This window comes from Dendrobates tinctorius, unplaced genomic scaffold (assembly GCF_039654945.1).
Source record: "Dendrobates tinctorius isolate UK_male_01 unplaced genomic scaffold, ASM3965494v1 ptg000321l, whole genome shotgun sequence".
Lineage (NCBI taxonomy): Eukaryota > Metazoa > Chordata > Amphibia > Anura > Dendrobatidae > Dendrobates > Dendrobates tinctorius.
The window spans coordinates 1,086,825-1,106,484 of NW_027361988.1; the positions used below are offsets into that span (position 1 = coordinate 1,086,825).

Consider the following 19,660-nt stretch of genomic DNA (forward strand, 5'->3'; position numbering starts at 1 on the left):
CAAGCTTCATCTCTGCCAGCAGCTAGCATCCTGCATCGCGCTTGCAGCATAGCGGTGCTTTTCCTGCGGCTCAGTTATCGCTGCGCTGCGGTTGCAGTTTCTTGGACGTTCGCAGTTGCAACGTTCCGCTTTTCAGTTTACGGTAGGTCTAGATGGAGTAGTCCTGACGTCTAAGGCTACTCCTGTGACTTTTAAATACCGTGTCTGCTCCGCTGGAGTCTGTGACCTAGAACAGACTCAGCGGTTTTGCATGCTTTAAAGCTTGCAGCTCTGTGTCTCTAACAGAGCTTGCTTTAGTGCACTGGGTGCAGTTAGAACCCTGTGCACATTACCGCCCTTGTGCTCTGCCTCTCTAGCAGCACTTTTTACACCTGCCGCACGGTGGACCCCGGGCGGCGAACACCCTTTAATTATATTTTTATTTAGCGTGTTCCACCGTCCCTAACACCCCTGATCCTATTCACAACAACTAACAGTAGCCGTGGAGCATTCCTATGGTGGTCCAAGACGCCTCTTCACAGCCGGAGAACTAAATAAGCCTAAAGAAAGAAAGGGGAAATCTAAACTGCCCCAGAGCAGACCCCAAAGCAATAGACAGCCCCCAACATGTATTGTCAGTGAAGACAGATGAAAACACAAACACAGACAGAAAGACAGGCAGAGCAAACAATGGGGCCCAACTAACTAGATAGGAAAGGACAGAAAAGATGCTGGCTGCAATCCGCAAAAACCCTACCAAAAATGTCCCAACACGTCTGAGAGGAAAAAACGGCCCTGAAGTCACTAGACTTCAAAATCCCTATATCAGCACTCCGATATATTCTGAAGACAGAGCAAAAGAGATTTAACCGATCAGGGACAAAAATGGAAATTCAGCAGAGCCCCAGCTGGGGCTGGCAGAACACAAAACTAAGCAAATCAGACAAAATCTTATGGAACAATAACAGAGCAAAACTTAGCTTTAGAAGACAGGAACTGAACTGGAGGCCAGAGCTCAGAGCAGAGAAATCACCAGCAACCCTACAGGGCATCGGCTGCCTTATATCCACTCAGAGATTCCGGATGTCCAATCGCAATCCCCCTGTTCAGGTGACAGGTTTCTCCCATCCAAATCAGTTTCACCACCTCCTTTCACCAGCAGAGGGAGTTCATCGGACATCAAAGGTGAACGAGAAAATGAGCTCACAACAGTACCACCCCCTTGAGGAGGGGTCACCGAACCCTCATCCACGCAACCAGGCCGATCAGGATGGGCCCGATGAAAAGCACGAACCATTCTTTCGGCATGAATATCAGATGCTAAGACCCAAGAATTATCCTTCTGGCCATAACCCTTCCACTTAACCAGATACTGGAGTCTCCGTCTAGCCAGACGAGAATCCAGTATCTTCTCAACCTCATATTCCACAATACCTTCAACCAATACAGGGTCAGGAGGTGCCACCACAGGAACTACTGGTTCAACAAACCTCTTCAACAGAGACTTATGAAACACGTTATGGATCTTAAATGTAACAGGAAGAGCCAATCGAAAAGAGACCGGATTAAGAATCTCCAAAATCTTGTAAGGTCCAATAAATCTAGGTTTAAACTTTGGAGAAGCCACTTTCATAGAGATATTCTTTGATGACAACCAAACCATATCACCCACCTTAAACCGGGGACCAATCGTCCTATGCCGGTTGGAAAACCGCTGGGCCTTTTCCTGGGAGAGAGACAACTTATCCACCACTTGGTCCCAAATCTGGTGCATTCTCTCCACCACAGTGTCAACACCTGGGCAGGCGACTCCACCTGCCCTGAAGAGAATCGAGGATGAAACCCAAAGTTACAAAAAAAAGGTGACATCAAAGTGGCAGAACTAGCTCTATTATTGTCATGGTATGCCTAGGTTACTTTAGGCAAAAACCCCGGGACCCCTGCGATGTCCCTCAGACTAGGGGAACCCTGTCTGTCCCTCTACCCAGGGTTTACACTGAAGGTGTGCCTGCCTGAGCCTCCACCCTGTCCCTGTCTCCTGTCCAGCCCTAAGCTGAACCCACCACCCTCCACCCAGTGAGGGGACCAGACACCAGACCCCACAAATACGTATGGACAGGGGTAAAAGAAACACCACACAGTTAATACACAAGGGAATACAATAATGTGCAAGGGCAACCAAATATATATATAACAGATTGGAGAAAGAACCACTGAGGGATATACTACACCAGATATCAGACGCTCCAACACCACTACTGCTGACCGGTATTGCTAGCACTAGGCTAAAGCTATAGTCGGCGACGCCCATAGTCAGGACGAACTATTTAAAGACCAAGGGCGTGGCCCAGCCCTCAGCCAGCATGACAACCTGGTTAACCCTATCCCGACTGGAACAGAATACCCAACAGGGTATTACCGCTGTCTGCCGGACACCCTGGTGTGAACAGTGTCCGACATGACAGTACCCCGCCTTCTACGAGGGACCTCCGGAACCTCACCATGTCGAGGACCTGGCTTGTCCGGATTGCGACGATGGAACATAGTAACCAGTCGATCAGCATGAATGTCAGCGGCCGGCACCCATGTCCTCTCCTCAGGACCATAGCCACGCCAGTGGACCAGGTACTGTAGAGTGCGACGCACAACCCTAGAGTCCACCACTTTGGACACCTCAAATTCCAACGCGCCATCCATCAAGACGGGAGGTGGTGGCCCGGGGGAACCATCCACCAAACCCACGACCTTCTTTAGCAATGCTTTGTGAAATACATTATGAATCTTATACACAGCCGGCAACTCCAAACGAAATGCCACTGGGTTGATCACTGCGGAGATTCTAAATGGGCCAATGAACCTGGGACCCAACTTAAGTGACGGTATCTTGAGCTTAATGTTCCTAGTAGATAACCACACCCAATCACCCACACACAGGTCCAGACCTGGCACACGTCTGCAGTCAGCCACCCGTTTGTACCTGGAACCCACCTTCAACAAGCGCTGCTTGACTCTCCTCCAAACAGACGACAATTGAGCTCCCAACTGGTCCTCTTCAGGGATGCCAACTGAGCACCCCTGACGCAAGGTGCAAAATTGAGGATGTTGACCATACACACAAAAAAAAGGAGATTCCCCAGACGATTCCTGGCAATGGTTGTTTATTGCGAATTCTGCCAGAGGAAGAAACGCTGACCACTCTTCCTGATTGTCGGAAATAAAGCAGCGCAAGTATTGCTCCAGGTTTTGGTTCATCCGCTCAGTCTGTCCATTCGACTGAGGGTGGAAAGCCGATGAATGAGATAATTTGATTCCAAGGCGAGAACAAAAAGCTCTCCAAAACTTTGCCACAAACTGCGTACCTCGATCAGACACAATGTCAGACGGGACACCATGAAGTCTGACCACCTCGCGAATAAATATCTGAGCAAGAGTCTTAGCATTGGGCAAAGACGGTAAAGCAACGAAATGTGACATTTTGGAGAACCTATCAGCAATTACCAAAATGACCGAGTTCCCTGCCGAGGCGGGCAAGTCAGTAATAAAATCCATGGAAATCTCAGTCCATGGCTTACTGGGCACCCCGAGAGGCTGCAAGCTACCAGCGGGACGGGAACGAGGAGTCTTGGCCCGTGCGCACGTGGTACAGGCAGCCACATATGAGGCCACATCCTGCCGGATTTTAGGCCACCAAAAACGACGCGATACCAGTTCCAGAGTGCTCTTAACCCCTGGATGACCTGCCAGTACCGTGTCGTGATGTTCGCCCAACACTCTAGAGCGTAGATGTAGCGGCACAAAAGATTTATTAGCAGGTAACCCCGGCGGTACCACCTCCTGAGCCTCGGCAATCTCTGCCTCAATCTCTGTCGTGATGGCAGATACCACCACACCCTTTTGGAGAATAGGCACCGGCTCTTCACATAACTCTCCACCAGGAAAACACCTGGATAAAGCGTCTGCCTTAACATTCTTCGACCCAGGTCGATAGGTAACAATGAAGTTGAACCGGGTGAAGAATAATGCCCAGCGAGCCTGTCTGGAGGACAGGCGCTTAGCAGATTCTAAATAAAGCAAATTCTTATGGTCGGTTATCACAGTAATCTGATGAACAGCCCCCTCCAAGAAGTGTCGCCACTCCTCAAATGCCAATTTGATGGCCAATAGTTCCCTGTTGCCAATATCATAATTACGCTCCGCAGGCGACAGCTTCTTGGAGAAGAAGGCACACGGATGCAACTTGGCCCAAGAAGGGCCCTGAGACAGTACAGCCCCCACTCCAACCTCCGACGCATCCACCTCCACGACAAACGGTAAGGAGACATCGGGCTGCACCAGAATGGGCGCTGAGGCAAAACTATTCTTGAGGAATTCAAACGCCTGTACCGCAGGCTCAGACCAGTCAGAAAAGTCGGTACCCTTCTTAGTCATGTCAGTCAGTGGTTTGGCAATCATAGAGAAGTTCTTAATAAATTTCCTATAGTAATTGGAGAAGCCAAGAAATTGCTGAAGCGCCTTAAGATTATCAGGCCGATCCCAATGTAGTACCGCCTGCACCTTTGCGGTGTCCATCTTAAAACCTGAGGCGGAGATTATATAACCCAAGAACGGTAGCTCCTGTACGAAAAACACACATTTTTCAAGCTTGACATAGAGCCTGTTCTCTCTGAGCAACTGCAGAACCTGTCTAACATGCTCTATATGTGTATCATGGTCGCGAGAGAAAATGAGGATGTCGTCAAGATAAATTATAACAAACCTCACCAACAACTGAGAGAAGACATCATTAATGAAGTGTTGAAAGACCGCCGGTGCCATAGTCAACCCAAACGGCATTACCAAACTCTCAAAGTGACCCTCAGGGGTATTGAACGCTGTCTTCCACTCATCCCCCTGACGGACTCTTATAAGATTGTACGCCCCCCTGAGGTCCAGTTTGGAGAACCACCTGGCACCAACCACTTGGTTGAATAAATCGGGTATAAGTGGCATAGGGTAAGGATCACGGACCGTAATCTGGTTGAGTTCTCTGAAATCCAGACACGGGCGTAAACCGCCATCCTTCTTTTTAACAAAGAAGAAGCCAGCAGCCAGAGGAGAAGAGGAAGGTCTAATATGACCCTTTCTCAGGCTATCCGCAATGTATTCCTTGAGAGCTAGCCTCTCGGGACCTGAGATATTAAACATTCTAGCTTTAGGTAACTTGGCCCCTGGTTTCAACCTAATAGCACAGTCATAGGGGCGATGCGGTGGTAGTTCCGAACAACCCTTCTCAGAAAATACATCCGCATAATCCAGCAACGGCTCCGGGATACTGGGGGTCAAAGCGGAAATACATGTAGCCAGGCACCTCTCCTGACACTCCCTGCTCCACTGAATTATGTCCTGGGTCTTCCAATCAATAACAGGATTATGCATTGACAACCATGGAAAGCCCAGAACCATCTGAGCCGGTAAGTTACTAAGCACCTTACAAGTTACCCGCTCTGAGTGTAATACTCCGATGTGGAGTTGTATATCCAACACACACTCTGTGATCTCCCCTTGAGACAACGGGGAAGCATTGATGGTAACCACCCGGATGGGGTTCGGCAATTTCTCCACCGGAAATCCCGCTGTATGCGCGAACCTCTCATCAATGAGATTGGCAGCTGAGCCACTATCAATAAATACTGTAATAGAGAGCATTTGCCCCCCAAGTACCACCTTAGCAGGGAGCATACACTGGGAAACCATGACGGAGGATACACAAAGGCTCAGACTAGACTCCTCCAAACCCTCTGAGCCTATCAGTTTTCCGCCGGCGCGCCCTTCTTAGGTACCAGGGGGCAAGCGTTAATAAAATGTCCTCCTTTGCCACAAAAAAAACAGAGCCCCTGCCTTCTGTGCCAAGGACGTTTAGGCTTGTTACTCGGTGACTGTGCTATACCAGCGATCTGCATGGGTTCCACGGATTCACCCGCGCCAACCTCACCGACCACTCCCCCACCTCCCGGAGGCAACGAAACCAGCTCCCCCTGACGGAGACGTCGGTCTATGCGTACTACAAGTGCCATCGCAGCCTCCAGAGAGGCGGGAGTCTCGTACATTAGGAGAGTCTGTTTAACCCTTCCAGAAACCCCATGCAAAAATTGACTTCTAAGCGCAGGGTCATTCCACTGCGTGTCCACCGCCCAGCGCCGGAATTCCGTGCAGTAATCCTCAGCTGGTCGATCACCCTGTAGCAGTGAGCGTATCTTAGACTCTGCTAAGTTTAATCTATCCGGATCGTCATAGATCAAACCCAGAGCAGAGAAAAAAAAATCTACAGATTCAAATGCCTGTGAGTCTGAAGGGAGTGAAAAGGCCCAGGCCTGTGGGTCACCACTCAGCAAAGAAATCACCAAGCCCACGCGTTGAGCCTCATTGCCTGAGGAATGTGGACGCATACGGAAATACAATTTGCATGATTCACGAAACACCGTGAACTTACCACGATCACCAGCAAATCGTTCAGGAAGGGGAAACTTGGGCTCAGCTGCCCTGGCTGCAGCCTCAGCAGGTACTGCAGGAGCTGACAGGCCTTGTTGCTGTACCGCCCCCCTGAGTTCAATGACCTGTATGGATAGAGCCTCCAGCTGCTTGGTTAGGGAAAGTATAGGATCCATAGTAAGTAACCCCTATATTCCCTATCTATACCTTTTTTTTTTTTTTTTTCTTCTCACGTTATTATTTGGGCCGACTATAATGTCATGGTATGCCTAGGTTACTTTAGGCAAAAACCCCGGGACCCCTGCGATGTCCCTCAGACTAGGGGAACCCTGTCTGTCCCTCTACCCAGGGTTTACACTGAAGGTGTGCCTGCCTGAGCCTCCACCCTGTCCCTGTCTCCTGTCCAGCCCTAAGCTGAACCCACCACCCTCCACCCAGTGAGGGGACCAGACACCAGACCCCACAAATACGTATGGACAGGGGTAAAAGAAACACCACACAGTTAATACACAAGGGAATACAATAATGTGCAAGGGCAACCAAATATATATATAACAGATTGGAGAAAGAACCACTGAGGGATATACTACACCAGATATCAGACGCTCCAACACCACTACTGCTGACCGGTATTGCTAGCACTAGGCTAAAGCTATAGTCGGCGACGCCCATAGTCAGGACGAACTATTTAAAGACCAAGGGCGTGGCCCAGCCCTCAGCCAGCATGACAACCTGGTTAACCCTATCCCGACTGGAACAGAATACCCAACAGGGTATTACCGCTGTCTGCCGGACACCCTGGTGTGAACAGTGTCCGACATGACAATTATTTAAAGCAAATTCGGCCAAAGGCAAAAATGAGACCCAATCATCCTGATCAGTAGAGATAAAACATCTCAAATAAGACTCCAAAGTCTGGTTTGTTCTCTCCGTCTGCCCATTGGTCTGAGGGTGAAACGCAGAGGAGAAGGACTACTGAATTCCCAGCTTGGAACAAAAAGTCCTCCAAAATCTAGAGACAAACTGAACTCCTCTGTCAGATACAATGTTCATAGGAATCCCATGCAAGCGAACCACCTGTTGCAAAAACAAGGGCACCAACTCTGAGGAAGATGGCAACTTAGGGAGTGGTACAAGATGGACCATCTTAGAGAATCTATCACAAATCACCCAGATAAGTCATTCTCTGAAAGACAGGCAGATCAGAAATAAAACCCATTGAAATATGGGTCCATGGCCTCCTGGGCAAAGGCATCAACAACCCACTAAAGCGAGAGCAAGGTTTAGACCGGGAGCAAGTCCCACAGGACTGCACAAAATTCCTGACATCACGAGAAAAGGTGGGCCACCAAAAAGATCGACTCACCAAATCTCTAGTACCAAAAATACCTGGATGACCAGCCAATGCGGTGCAATGAACTTCAGATATTACTCTCTTCCTCCACTGGTCAGGAACATACAATTTTCCAATGGGACAACGCTCAGGTTTGTCCTCCTGAAACTCTTCCAGAGCACGTCTCAAATTGGGCGAGATGGCAGAAAGAACTACCCCCTCACCTAAGATGGTAGCAGACTTGGTCACAATAGGAGAATCAGTAAAGAAACTCCTAGAGAGGGCGTCTGCCTTGACATTCTTAGTGCCCGGAAGAAAAGAGACCACAAAATCAAAACGTGTGAAAAACAAGGCCCACCTAGCCTGCCTAGGATTCAAGCGTTTGGCCGACTCAAGGTAAATCAAATTCTTGTGGTCAGTGAGGACCACGACTTGATGTCTAGCTCCCTCCAACCAATGTCTCCACTCCTCAAATGCCCATTTCATGGCTAACAGTTCCCGATTACACACATCATAGTTGCGTTCAGATGGGGAGAACTTTCGGGAAAAGAAAGCACAGGGATTCATTTTAGATGTTACCGGATCTTTTTGGGACAAAACAGCTCCTGCACCAATCTCGGAAGCGTCCACCTCTACCTGAAGCGGGAGTGAGACATCAGGTTGCCGCAAAACTGGAGCACAAGTGAACCTCCGCTTCAGCTCCTGAAAAGAAGAAACAGCCTCTGGAGACCAATTCAGCACATCAGCACCCTTCTTAGTCAAATCAGTCAATGGTTTGGCAATACCAGAAAAATTAGCTATAAATTTATGATAAAAATTAGCAAAACCCAAAAACTTCTAGACGGCCTTCAAAGAAGTGGGCTGAACCCAATCATAAATGGCCTGTACCTTGGCCGGGTCCATTTCAATAGTTGACGGAGACAAAATAAATCCCAAAAATGAAATCCTCTGTACACCAAAAAGGCATTTCGATCCCTTGACATACAGGGAATTCTCCCTCAAAATCCGGAACACAGTCCGAACATGTTCCACATGAGAGTCCCAATCCTTGGAAAAGATCAAAATATCATCCAGATAGATGATCAAAAATGTATCCACAAAGTCTCGGAAAATATAATTCATGAAGCACTGGAAGACAGAAGGGGCATTAGTGAGCCCAAAAGGCATCACCAGGTACTCAAAATGTCCCTCCGGAGTATTAAACGCCGTCTTCCATTCATCCCCATGCTTAATGCGAATAAGATTATACGCCCCCCTGAGGTCAAGCTTGGTAAACCAGCAAGCACCTTTAACTCTGGAGAATAGATCAGAAATTAGGGGTAACGGATACTGATATTTAACAGTAATTTTGTTGAGGGAACGATAGTCAATACAAGGCCTTAATGAACCATCTTTCTTGGCCACGAAAAAAAAACCAGCACCAAAGGGAGAAGAGGATGGTCTAATATGACCCTTCTCCAACGACTCCTTAATATAAGATCGCATATCCTCATGCTCGGGTACAGATAAATTGAAAAGTCGACCCTTGGGAAATTTACACCCAGGGCTCAGCTCAATTGCACAGTCATAACTCCTATGAGGAGGCAAAGACGCAGACTTATTCTCACTAAATACATCATAAAAATCAGCCAAATAATCAGGAACATCATGCGACTGTGGAGAGGTGGAGAAAACAGGAGTGTCACTAAGAGCACACTGACAACCCCAACTCACCACAGACACAGATTTCCAATCCACAACTGGATTATGGATTTGCAAACAGGGAAACCCCAGAACAATGGTATCATGCAAATTATGCCACACCAAAAATCTGCAATTTTCTTGATGGTCTTGGGTGACCCGCATTACCACCTGGGTCCAAAACTGAGGTTTTTCTTCGCCAAAGGAGTAGCATCAATACTCCTCAAAGGGATAGGAGTCTGCAGAGGTGTCATAGGAAACCCACAAAGTTTAGCAAAATCCAAGTCCATCAGGTTCAGAGCCGCTCCTGAATCCACAAAAGCCTTAGCGGAAAATGTGGACAGGGAGCAGATCAGAGTAATTGCCAGAAGAAACTTAGTTGTGCACACCCACAGCAAATGTGTGTGCAAAATGTTTCTCTCGTTTAAGGCAGACAGAAATATTATGAGAGGCATCTCCACAGAAAAAGCACAGTTTATTATGCCTTCTGAACTGCTGACGTTGCGCCCTAGACAAAACTCTATCACACTGCATAGGTTCAGACATTTGTTCAACAGGTGGCAACATTTCTCGTGTAATTTTACGTTCACGTAAACGCCGATCAACCTGAATGGCTAATGACATAGAATCATCAAGACCGGAGGGAACAGGAAATCCCACCATAGTATCTTTTACGGTTTCTGACAAACCCTTCCGAAAGAGAGCTGCCAAGGCACCATCATTCCAGGTAGTAAGGACCGCCCACTTTCAGAATTTTTGACAGTACAACTCTGCAGAATCCTGACCCTGGCTCAATGCCAACAGCTCGATCAATAGCATTAAGTTCATCATACAACAACCCCAAGGCTTGAAAATATGCGTCCACATTAGTTAGAATAGGATCATCAGGTGTCAAAGAAAACGCCCAATCCTGGGGATCGCCGTGCAGCAAAGAGATGACAATTTTAACCTGCTGCGCAGAGCTCCCCAATGAGCTAGGTTTCAAGACAAGAAATAATTTACAATTATTCTTAAAATTCAAAAATTTAGACCGATCCCCAAAAAACACATCAGGAGTAGGGATCTTTGGTTCAGCAGCACGTGAATGAGCAAGATAGGCAGAAATTCCCCACACTTCAGCAGCGAGCTGCTCCACACGATCAGACAATTGCTTAATCTCCATTAAGAAAAAATTCCTCCTACGGCCCCAGAGAAAAAGAGGAAAAAAATATACATTAAAAAAAAAAAAAAATTCTGACACTTTTTTTTTTTACAATTCTTTCCTGCTATTGAGTACCCTAGAATCTGCGGTATGGCTGGTGATTCTGTTATGAATGAGTCACCGGAGGAGGAAAAAACAAAAATGCAAGCTAAGTCCAGAAAACAGGAGAGGTTGGTAGCTAGCGGATTGCAGACCCCTGATCCTATTCACAAAAACTAACAGTAGCCATGGAGCATTCCTACGGTGGTCCTAGATGGCTCTTCACAGCCGGAGAACTAAATAAGCCTAAAGAAAGAAAGGGGAAATCTAAACTGCCCCAGAGCAGACACCAAAGCAATAGACAGCCCCCAACATGTATTGTCGGTGAAAACAGATGAAAACACAAACGTAGACAGAAAGACTGGCAGAGCAAACGATGGGGCCCAACTAACTAGATAGGAAGGACAGAAAAGATGCTGGCTGCAATCCGCAAAAACCCTACCAAAAATGTCCCAACACGTCTGATAGGAAAAAACGGCCCTGAAGTCACTAGACTTCAAAATCCCTATATCAGCACTCAGGTATATTGTGAAAACAGAGCAAAGAGATTTAACCAATCAGGGACAAAAATGGAAATTCAGCAGAACACAAAACTAAGCAAATCAGACAAAATCTCATGGAACAATAACAGAGCAAAACTTAGCTTTAGAAGACAGGAACTGAACTGGAGGCCAGAGCTCAGAGCAGAGAAATCACCAGCAAACCTACAGGGCGTCGGCTGCCTTATATCCACTCAGAGATTCCGGATTTCCAATCGCAATCCCCCTGTTCAGGTGACAGGTTTCTCCCATCCAAATCAGTTTCACCACCTCCTTTCACCAGCAGAGGGAGTTAATCGGACATCAAAGGTGAACGAGAAAATGAGCTCACAACAACCAGGGTTACTAGTGGGGTACCACAGGGTTCTGTATTGGGCCCCCTACTATTTAATATATTTATTAATGATCTAGTGGATGGCTTACACAGTAAAATATCAGTATTTGCAGATGATACAAAACTATGTAAGGTAGTTAACACAAAGAAGGACAGTTTGCAACTACAGACAGATTTGAGTAAATTGGAGAATTGGGCTGAAAAATGGCAAATGAGGTTTAACACAGGTAAGTGTAAGGTTATGCACATGGGAAGGAGAAACAGATGCTATAATTACTTACTAAATGGGAAACTGCTGGGGAAATCAGGCATGGAAAAAGACTTAGGCATCTTAGTCAATAAGAAGCTAAATTGGAGTGCCCAGTGTCAGGCAGCTGCCACCAAAGCAAATAGGGTCATGGTATGCATTAGAAGAGGTCTGGGGACACGAGATGAAAACATAATTCTCCCTCTGTACAAATCACTCGTCAGACCACACTAGGAGTATTGTGTGTAATTTTGGACGCTGATGCTCAAGAAAGACATTACTGAACTTGAAAGGGTTCAAAGGCGGGCTACTAAAATGATAAATGGAGTTGGTTCACTACAATACCCAGAAAGGTTATCAAAATTAGGTCTATTTACTCTAGAAAAGAGAAGACTTAGGGGAGAACTAATAAATATGTTCAAGTATATCAGAGGGCAATACAGAGATCTCTCCAATGAACTGTTTGTACCAAGGACTGTGACAAGAACAAGGGGGCATTCTCTTCGTTTGGAGGAAAGACAATTTCTGCACCAGCATAGAAGAGGGTTCTTCACGGTAAGAGCAGTGAGGCTCTGGAATTCTCTTCCTGAGGAAGTGGTGATGGCCAACTCACTGAATGAATTTAAGAAAGGAATGGATGCTTTTCTTGTGAGTAACAGTATAGAAGGTTACGAATAACAGAATATTATAGGTAGATGGCTGACCCAGCTTAGGGGAAGGAATTTTTTTCCCTATGGAGAAAATTGGCTTCTACTCTGTGGGTTTTTTGCCTTCCCCAGGATCAACAATACAAAACAGCTGCACTAAAAATAGGCTGAACTAGATGGACATAAGGTCTTCCTTCAGCCTTCAAAACTATGTTACTATGTTACTATGACTAAGAAGAGATGATTTCCTCACAAAACATTTCCCACATTCTGAAGAGGAGAAAGGATTCTCCCCTGTGTGAGTTCTTTGATGCTTAAACAAATCTGATTTCCAGTTAAAATACTTCTCACATTCTGAACAGGAAAAAGGCTTCTCCCCTGTGTGAGTTCTTTGGTGCTTAATCAAATTTGATTTCTGGGTAAAACATTTCCCGCATTCTGAACAGGAAAAAGGTTTCTCGCCTGTGTGAGTTTTATGGTGAGTAACAAAATGTGATTTATGTGCAAAACATTTCCCTCATTCTGAACAGGAAAAAGGCTTCTCCCCTGTGTGGGTTCTATGGTGATTAGCCACATATGATTTCTTTGTAAAACATTTCCCACATTCTGAACAGGAAAAAGGCTTCTCCCCCGTGTGAGTTCTTTGGTGCTTAAACAAATCTGATTTCTGGATAAAACATTTCCCACATTCTGAGCAGGAAAAAGGCTTCTCCCCTGTATGAGTTCTATGGTGCTTAACCAAATCTGATTTCTGGCTAAAACATTTCCAACATTCTGAGCAGGAAAAAAGCTTCTCCCCTGTGTGAGTTTTCTGGTGTGTAACAAAATTAGATTTCTTGTTAAAACATTTCCCACATTCTGAACATGAAAAAGGCTTCTCCCCTGTGTGAGTTATTTGGTGTGTAACAAGATTCCCTTTATGGTTAAAACATTTCCCACATTCTGAACATGAAAAAGGCTTCTCTCCTGTGTGAGTTTTCTGGTGTGTAACAAAATTAGATTTCTGGTTAAAACATTTCCCACATTCTGAACATGAAAAAGGCTTCTCCCCTGTGTGAGTTTTTTGGTGACTAAGAAGAGATGATTTCCTCACAAAACATTTCCCACATTCTAAACAGGAAAAAGGCTTCTCCCCTGTGTGAGTTCTTTGGTGCCTAACCAAATCTGATTTCTGGTTAAAAAATTTCCCACATTCTGAACAGCAAAAAGGTTTCTCCCTTGTGTGAGTTCTTTGGTGCTTATCCAAATGTGATTTCTTTGTACAGCATTTCCCACATTGTGAACAGGAAAATCTATTGTCTGTTATGTGAATTTTTTCATGTGTAAGACAAGTCTTTTCAAGAAAACTATTTCCATATTCTGAATATGAAAATAGCTCCTTTCCTTTAGAATCAATTAACTTTTTAATGCTTATATTGTGACTTTGATTTTTCTTAGTAGTTGGTAATGAACCAAAAGATGGGACCTGTTTCAAAGTATTAGATGACAGATCTTGGCTATGAAGGGATGATGGTATATCTGGAGTAATGGCATTAACTTCAATTGGGTCCTGTGAGATCTCAAAATCATCAGATTTAAAAATTGAAGATGTCAGCGTTCCTTCTGATCTCCTGGTACAGTAATCTGCTAAAAATAAAACAAATTAAAAATTTTGAATAAAATATCTTCACATTTTATACTTTTGAACATTTCTTCTTAAGCTGTCCATAGAAAATACAAGCTTTTTAAAAATACTGAATTATTCTCCAAGACAATGACAGTTCACAGTCTAATCGAAAGACTCATAGCATGAACCAGTGCATCATGGTGTTCAATGGTTTGTTCATTCTGCTTCCCAAACATGGAATAAAAAGCCACCAAACAATGTTATATAGGTGAAAATTATACCAATAAAACTTCTACTCATCTCACGGAAACACAAGACACCACTAAGGTCCATCATCTGTCAGAGGAAAACCAAAAGGTTTCCACAATATTTGTGGCTCAAAAGCTCTTGAAAAGCAACATGGCTTCCATAAACCAATCCAGCAATATCCGCTCTCCCAAAGTCAAATATCCACTCTCTTCTGAGCCTTGTAGTGCGCCCAAACCATATTTAGCATCCATATATTGGGCATTACTATAGTGAGAAGAACCCACTTAATTTACGGTGTGTGTTTCCTGGAGCACAATCTGGGCATTATGTGTTGGATAATAAAATGGCAAATGTGCAATTTTCATGTTGCAACATCCAGTGCGAGCTAATTTCCGTAAAGTGTCACTACTCCCATAGAATAATTCACTGAGGGTTATAATTTCCATAATGGAGTCACTTTATGGGGATTTCTACTGCTTTAGTTTCCTGTAATTTTGTTATATTAGGGCATCTGCAGATGGTGTGTCCCCTCTCCACTGGAATCTGCTCCTGCGATGTTTGATTCCATCACCAAGCAGCGCTTTATTTATTGTGCAGGCGTTGCTGGTAATAGAAGAGACGTCGAAACCAGAAGCTCTGGGTGGCGCTGGCTCTGTCCAGCCACTAAGATTAGGGTGCCTGAGACCAGTAGTTTCATCCAGCCTGGCAGTATGGGTTTGTGTGCTGTCCAGCAATCTGGTAGTAATCTGCTACCTGCTTAAGCCAATTAGAAAGCACCAAACCCTCCTAAAGCTTGAAGCCTATTCCCGGAATCTGCTAGATACAGCCTTGTTCTCCTCTGGTTCAGTCCTCTGTGCTCAGCTGGTGTATTTGTTTCCTGGTGTAATCCCAGCCCGCTTACTGACTACACTTGTGTCTTCTGATTTTGTATTTTCTCTGCCATCCTGGTTTCGACCCAGCTACCTGACTATTCTTCTTGCCATCTCGCTCCACAGAATAGCAGGTAACACCATGGCTCAAGCCTAGGGGTCTCTGTGTAAGTCCAGAACCATATAGAGGGGTTAAAGGATGATGAGCAAGGCAATCACTGGGATCTGGAAAATAGAGTAGATAGAGCCAAGCCTTCTCGTGGTGGCCATCTTTTCATCTGCCAGGTGATCACTAACAGTGCTCCCAATACATCGTGTCTGCAAACTATTCCATCAAGATCTGTGTACGAATAGCTAAATGGCGCTCCTTCCTTTCTTACCCTACCATGTGCCCAGAAAGTAGTGTACAACCATATATAGGGGATTGTTGGATTCATGAGACATTGGGAAATAATTTGTAAGGTCCATTTGTTTCCTATTATCCTGGTGAAAACTCTCTGGGTAATTAGAGTATGGGGCTCGGTGGCTCTTGGCAACCTAAACTATCGTAAGGGCCAATATTTTCTGTCAGATGAGTTTCAAGAAGAAAGATTAAACATTTGTAGAGAACTTTTTATAGTAGTGCAGAGCTGATGTGTCTTAAATTTAGATCTCAGGCATTTGGCAGAGGTAATGGAGACCTTATTTAAAAGGCTACCAGGTAGTTGCAGACTCACATAAGTGAGGCAGGCCGATCCCACCATCATCAAACTACCATACAAAATGAACCTGTACAAAAAGAACTAGAATAAAATACATGTTACCGTATTTTTTGGATTATAAGCCGCACTCCAAATTTTGAGGAGAAAAATAGGAACAATTTTTTTTAACCACATGGTGTTGCTTCTTAAAATCCATGCATCTTATTACTGTGGTGAAGCGGGGTCCCAGGGTCGCTGCTGGAGGAGGCAGGAGTGGGGTGATGCTGCAGACCGCAGGATGGGATGAGAGGGTGTCCGATGTGCAGTGCGCTGCTGCGAGTGTTTGGTGCTGCTGGAGTGCCTGGCGCTGCTGCCCGGGTGTCTGCCACTGTGGGGGGCTCTGTCAACATTTCATGAAAGGCCAGAGCCCCTTGGATGTCCTGTGCAGTGGACTCCGTGAACATGGCCACCGCCGGGGGGCGGCGCATGCGCAGATGGAGATCTCGGGATCAAGATCTTGGGAGATGAGATTTCAGCCCTGAAATTAGATCTCAGGATTCTAGGAAGCCAACAGCATCATTACCCTCCGCTTTCTCTTACAGGCCCAGCATAAGATTTTTCTTCAAGTGATTTTCTATCTTGTCAGCACATTCTACGTACGCTGTCATTTGGCTTTATAGTTACAGAACTGGGCAGGTAACGGTCAGCATTTTGAGGTGGATGGATCCTCCAGGTTCTAAGTTCTATAGAAAAGGGCTTTCGATGCCCAAAGTCATTTGAACAGTTTTGGGTGGAGGAGAATGTTGTGGTCTAGAGGCAAAATGGTGATCATGGTGATACGGCCGGACTACACCACCGATAAAGCAGCCACAGCCGGTAACTGAGAGGAATCTGTGACTTCTCTGCATTCAGTGGTTACTACTCACCTGGGTAGTCATATGTGGGAATCTCCTCTTTACACCGCTCATCACCCCTCACATATGTCTCTGTAGTATTAATATGGGTCAGATCTTCACCCTGAAACAAATATTGTAAAAGTCACAGACAGATGGAGAAGTCCCATCTATGATCAGCTCTAATCCTGCCATCTCCACCGTTCTCATTACACAAGTTGTTGGAATATGTTTAGTGCAACAACTCCATTCCTGTGTATGAGTGTTTAGTTGCTAGTTTTGTATGCTGTTTATAAAGTTTTTAAAAAAAACTTGCGGAGGCTCACACCTCATGTGACTGTATTTCCTGTTTTCCTGCTGTGTCTGTGTATGAGAGAAGCAGCCTGCTGTAGATGCTGCACAGATAGAGACGCACAAATTATTTATTCCTGATCTATTAAGCTTATCATATATTGTTCCTGATTAGGGATGAGCGAGTAGTGAAATACTCGGACTCGCTGTACTCGTTATGAGTACCTCCTAATACTTGGGTACTTGCAACGAGTAGCGAGTCAAATGTAAGTCTATGGGAAATGCGAGTAATGGGCTGTGTGTGTGTGATGGGCTAGGACTGTGCAGGGACTGTGCCGGGCTGTTCGGGACTGTGCTGGGCTGTGCAGGTACTGAGCGGGGACTGTGCTGGGCTGGGCGGGATTGTGCTGGGCTGTACGGGAGTGTGTGTGGACTGTGCTGTGCAGGGACTGTGCAGGCTGTGCCGAATATTGCGAGGCGAGTAGTGAAATTTACTCGCCAGGATTCAAGTACCGCATTACTCGCCGAGTACCGAATCCTAACGAGTATACTCGCTCATCCCTATTCCTGATTGTTTCTGAATAAACAAGTTCTGTTGTCACATGCTTGAAGAGAATCGTGAGTAATCCGCTGCCAACACAAGTTCTGTGATGTATTAAGAGAAGTATAGAGTCTACATCACGTCAAATAATTATTCTCATCTACTCCTTCTTGGTCAGATCTCTTCTGGAACACTGTGTCCAGTTCTGGGCACCACATTTAAAAAAAACATTGAAAAGCGAGACCAAGTTCAGAGAAGAGGATGGTGAGATAAAACAAGACTGAGCACAAGACCTTCACAGCCGTCTACACATCATAGGGGAGATCTCCTGACACCTTCTCTCCATCTACCTGATGATCCTGAGGAGCACTGGGATCTTCTTGGTTACAGTCCTGTGGAAGAAGAGGACGGGGACATCTCTCTGGTGTTGTCCTCTTACTGGATAGATCTGGAGGAAACACATACAGGGACTGAATTCATTCTCTACATACAGATAATTATAGGCCGTGTGTATTTAGTCCTGTCTATTACCTGGAGATGTGAGGGGCTGGGGAACCTCCATTATGACGTCCTTGTACAGATCTCTGTGTCCTTCTAAATACTCCCACTCCTCCATGGAGAAATAGACAGCGACATCCTGACACCTTATTGGAACCTGACACATACAATGATACCGTCATCCCCCCGATCCCTTCATAGTGTTACTGTATAATGTCCCAGCATTCCCAGCAGTGTCACCTCTCCAGTCAGCAGCTCAATCATCTTGTAGATGAGTTCTAGGATCTTCTGGTCATTGATGTCCTCATGGATCAGGGGGTGAGGTGGAGGCCCCGTGATTGGGCTCAGGGGTCTTCCCCATCCCTCAGACACAGGGTCCTGACAGCGATCACTAGAGGTCTTCTTCACCACTGTGTAATCCTGGTAATGGAGAGACACATTAATAAATCTCACTACAGACATTTCCAGAGTCCTCACCTCTCCAGTTCTGTCCATCTGTTATTCCCATAGATAAGAATGATGGAATGTGACGTCATCAGAATCTCTAACCTCTCCAGTGAGACGGAAGAGGATCTCTAGGGTGAGGTGTAACATCCTCTCCGCCATCTTGTCTCTGTCCATATCCATCCTTGATGGGTAAATCAGGAAAATTCTCTTTTGTAGAAGATCTTCACTGAGAGGATCCGATATTGTAGAGACCTGAATGAGAAGAAGATGATCCGATGTAACATCATAAGAATCCTGTGTAATAATACAATTACTGGAGACAATAAGGGAAACATATGAGGAGATTTATTATTTTACTGATATCTACTAATAAAACCTATATATTTAGGCCACAGACAACAAGCAGTTTCCTCCTCGGAGTCGGCAGCTGAACACGTTCTTCATAGACTCATCTTCCATAACGCTAATTCTCGTCTCATTACCGACACTGGAATCGGCATTAGCAATACTGCAGGAGATATTCATTACATGCAACATGAGAAATAACCACTTCATGATGAGGACGACATCTTCATCTCCTACTGCGGCTCTAGAGACAGATTTGGCCAGAGTCGGTCACTGCCTCCATCCCCACCGGCCGTCTATATGAAGGTTTCCCGTCTTCCCCGCACTGGAATCTTCTATCACGTTAGATCTCAGCTCTGAGTCACACACAGAAGTTTGAGGCTTTTAGAAAAGATTTTTTGTTTCCACAAACACAATGGACAGAAATGATCTGATCCCAAAGTCTCCATGTACAGTGATTTATGGGGTTTATTTCTGCCCTTAGGCTTTCCTGTATTACAAGAAAAACTCCAGAAAAATTAAAATGTTTCTAAAGAAAATTGGCTCCAACAATTCTTGTAAGAAGAAAAAAATATGCAAAAAGCAGAAGACACATTGTATAATTTTTAACATGTTAAATATTTATTAAAAATAAATTAATCTTTTTGGGCCCCAGAACATGGATGTACACCGCAGGTATGGCACAGATGAGGCTTCAACAAAAACCCTGAAAAGCAAACATGACATCTAAGAAGGTGTGACAGAGTTTGGCTGAATGCCCCCCGCCTCCAAGTA

The 19,660-nt window shown here is 45.4% G+C and overlaps 2 protein-coding genes across 2 annotated transcripts in view; both read right to left on the reverse strand.

Annotated features, from left to right (window-relative positions):
* The window catches only part of LOC141073979 (gastrula zinc finger protein XlCGF66.1-like), a 393,515-nt gene that overhangs the window by 238,976 nt on the left and 134,879 nt on the right, over positions 1–19,660 (reverse strand). The window lies entirely within an intron of this gene.
* Positions 11,582–18,933, reverse strand: LOC141073955 (uncharacterized). Its single transcript, XM_073561484.1, has 4 exons — positions 18,644–18,933; positions 18,335–18,514; positions 14,155–14,167; positions 11,582–14,090 (listed from the first exon to the last, which is right to left on the reverse strand). The coding sequence occupies exons 1-4, from the start codon at positions 18,719–18,721 to the stop codon at positions 12,985–12,987; spliced, it is 1,377 nt and encodes a 458-aa protein (XP_073417585.1). The 5' UTR covers positions 18,722–18,933; the 3' UTR covers positions 11,582–12,984.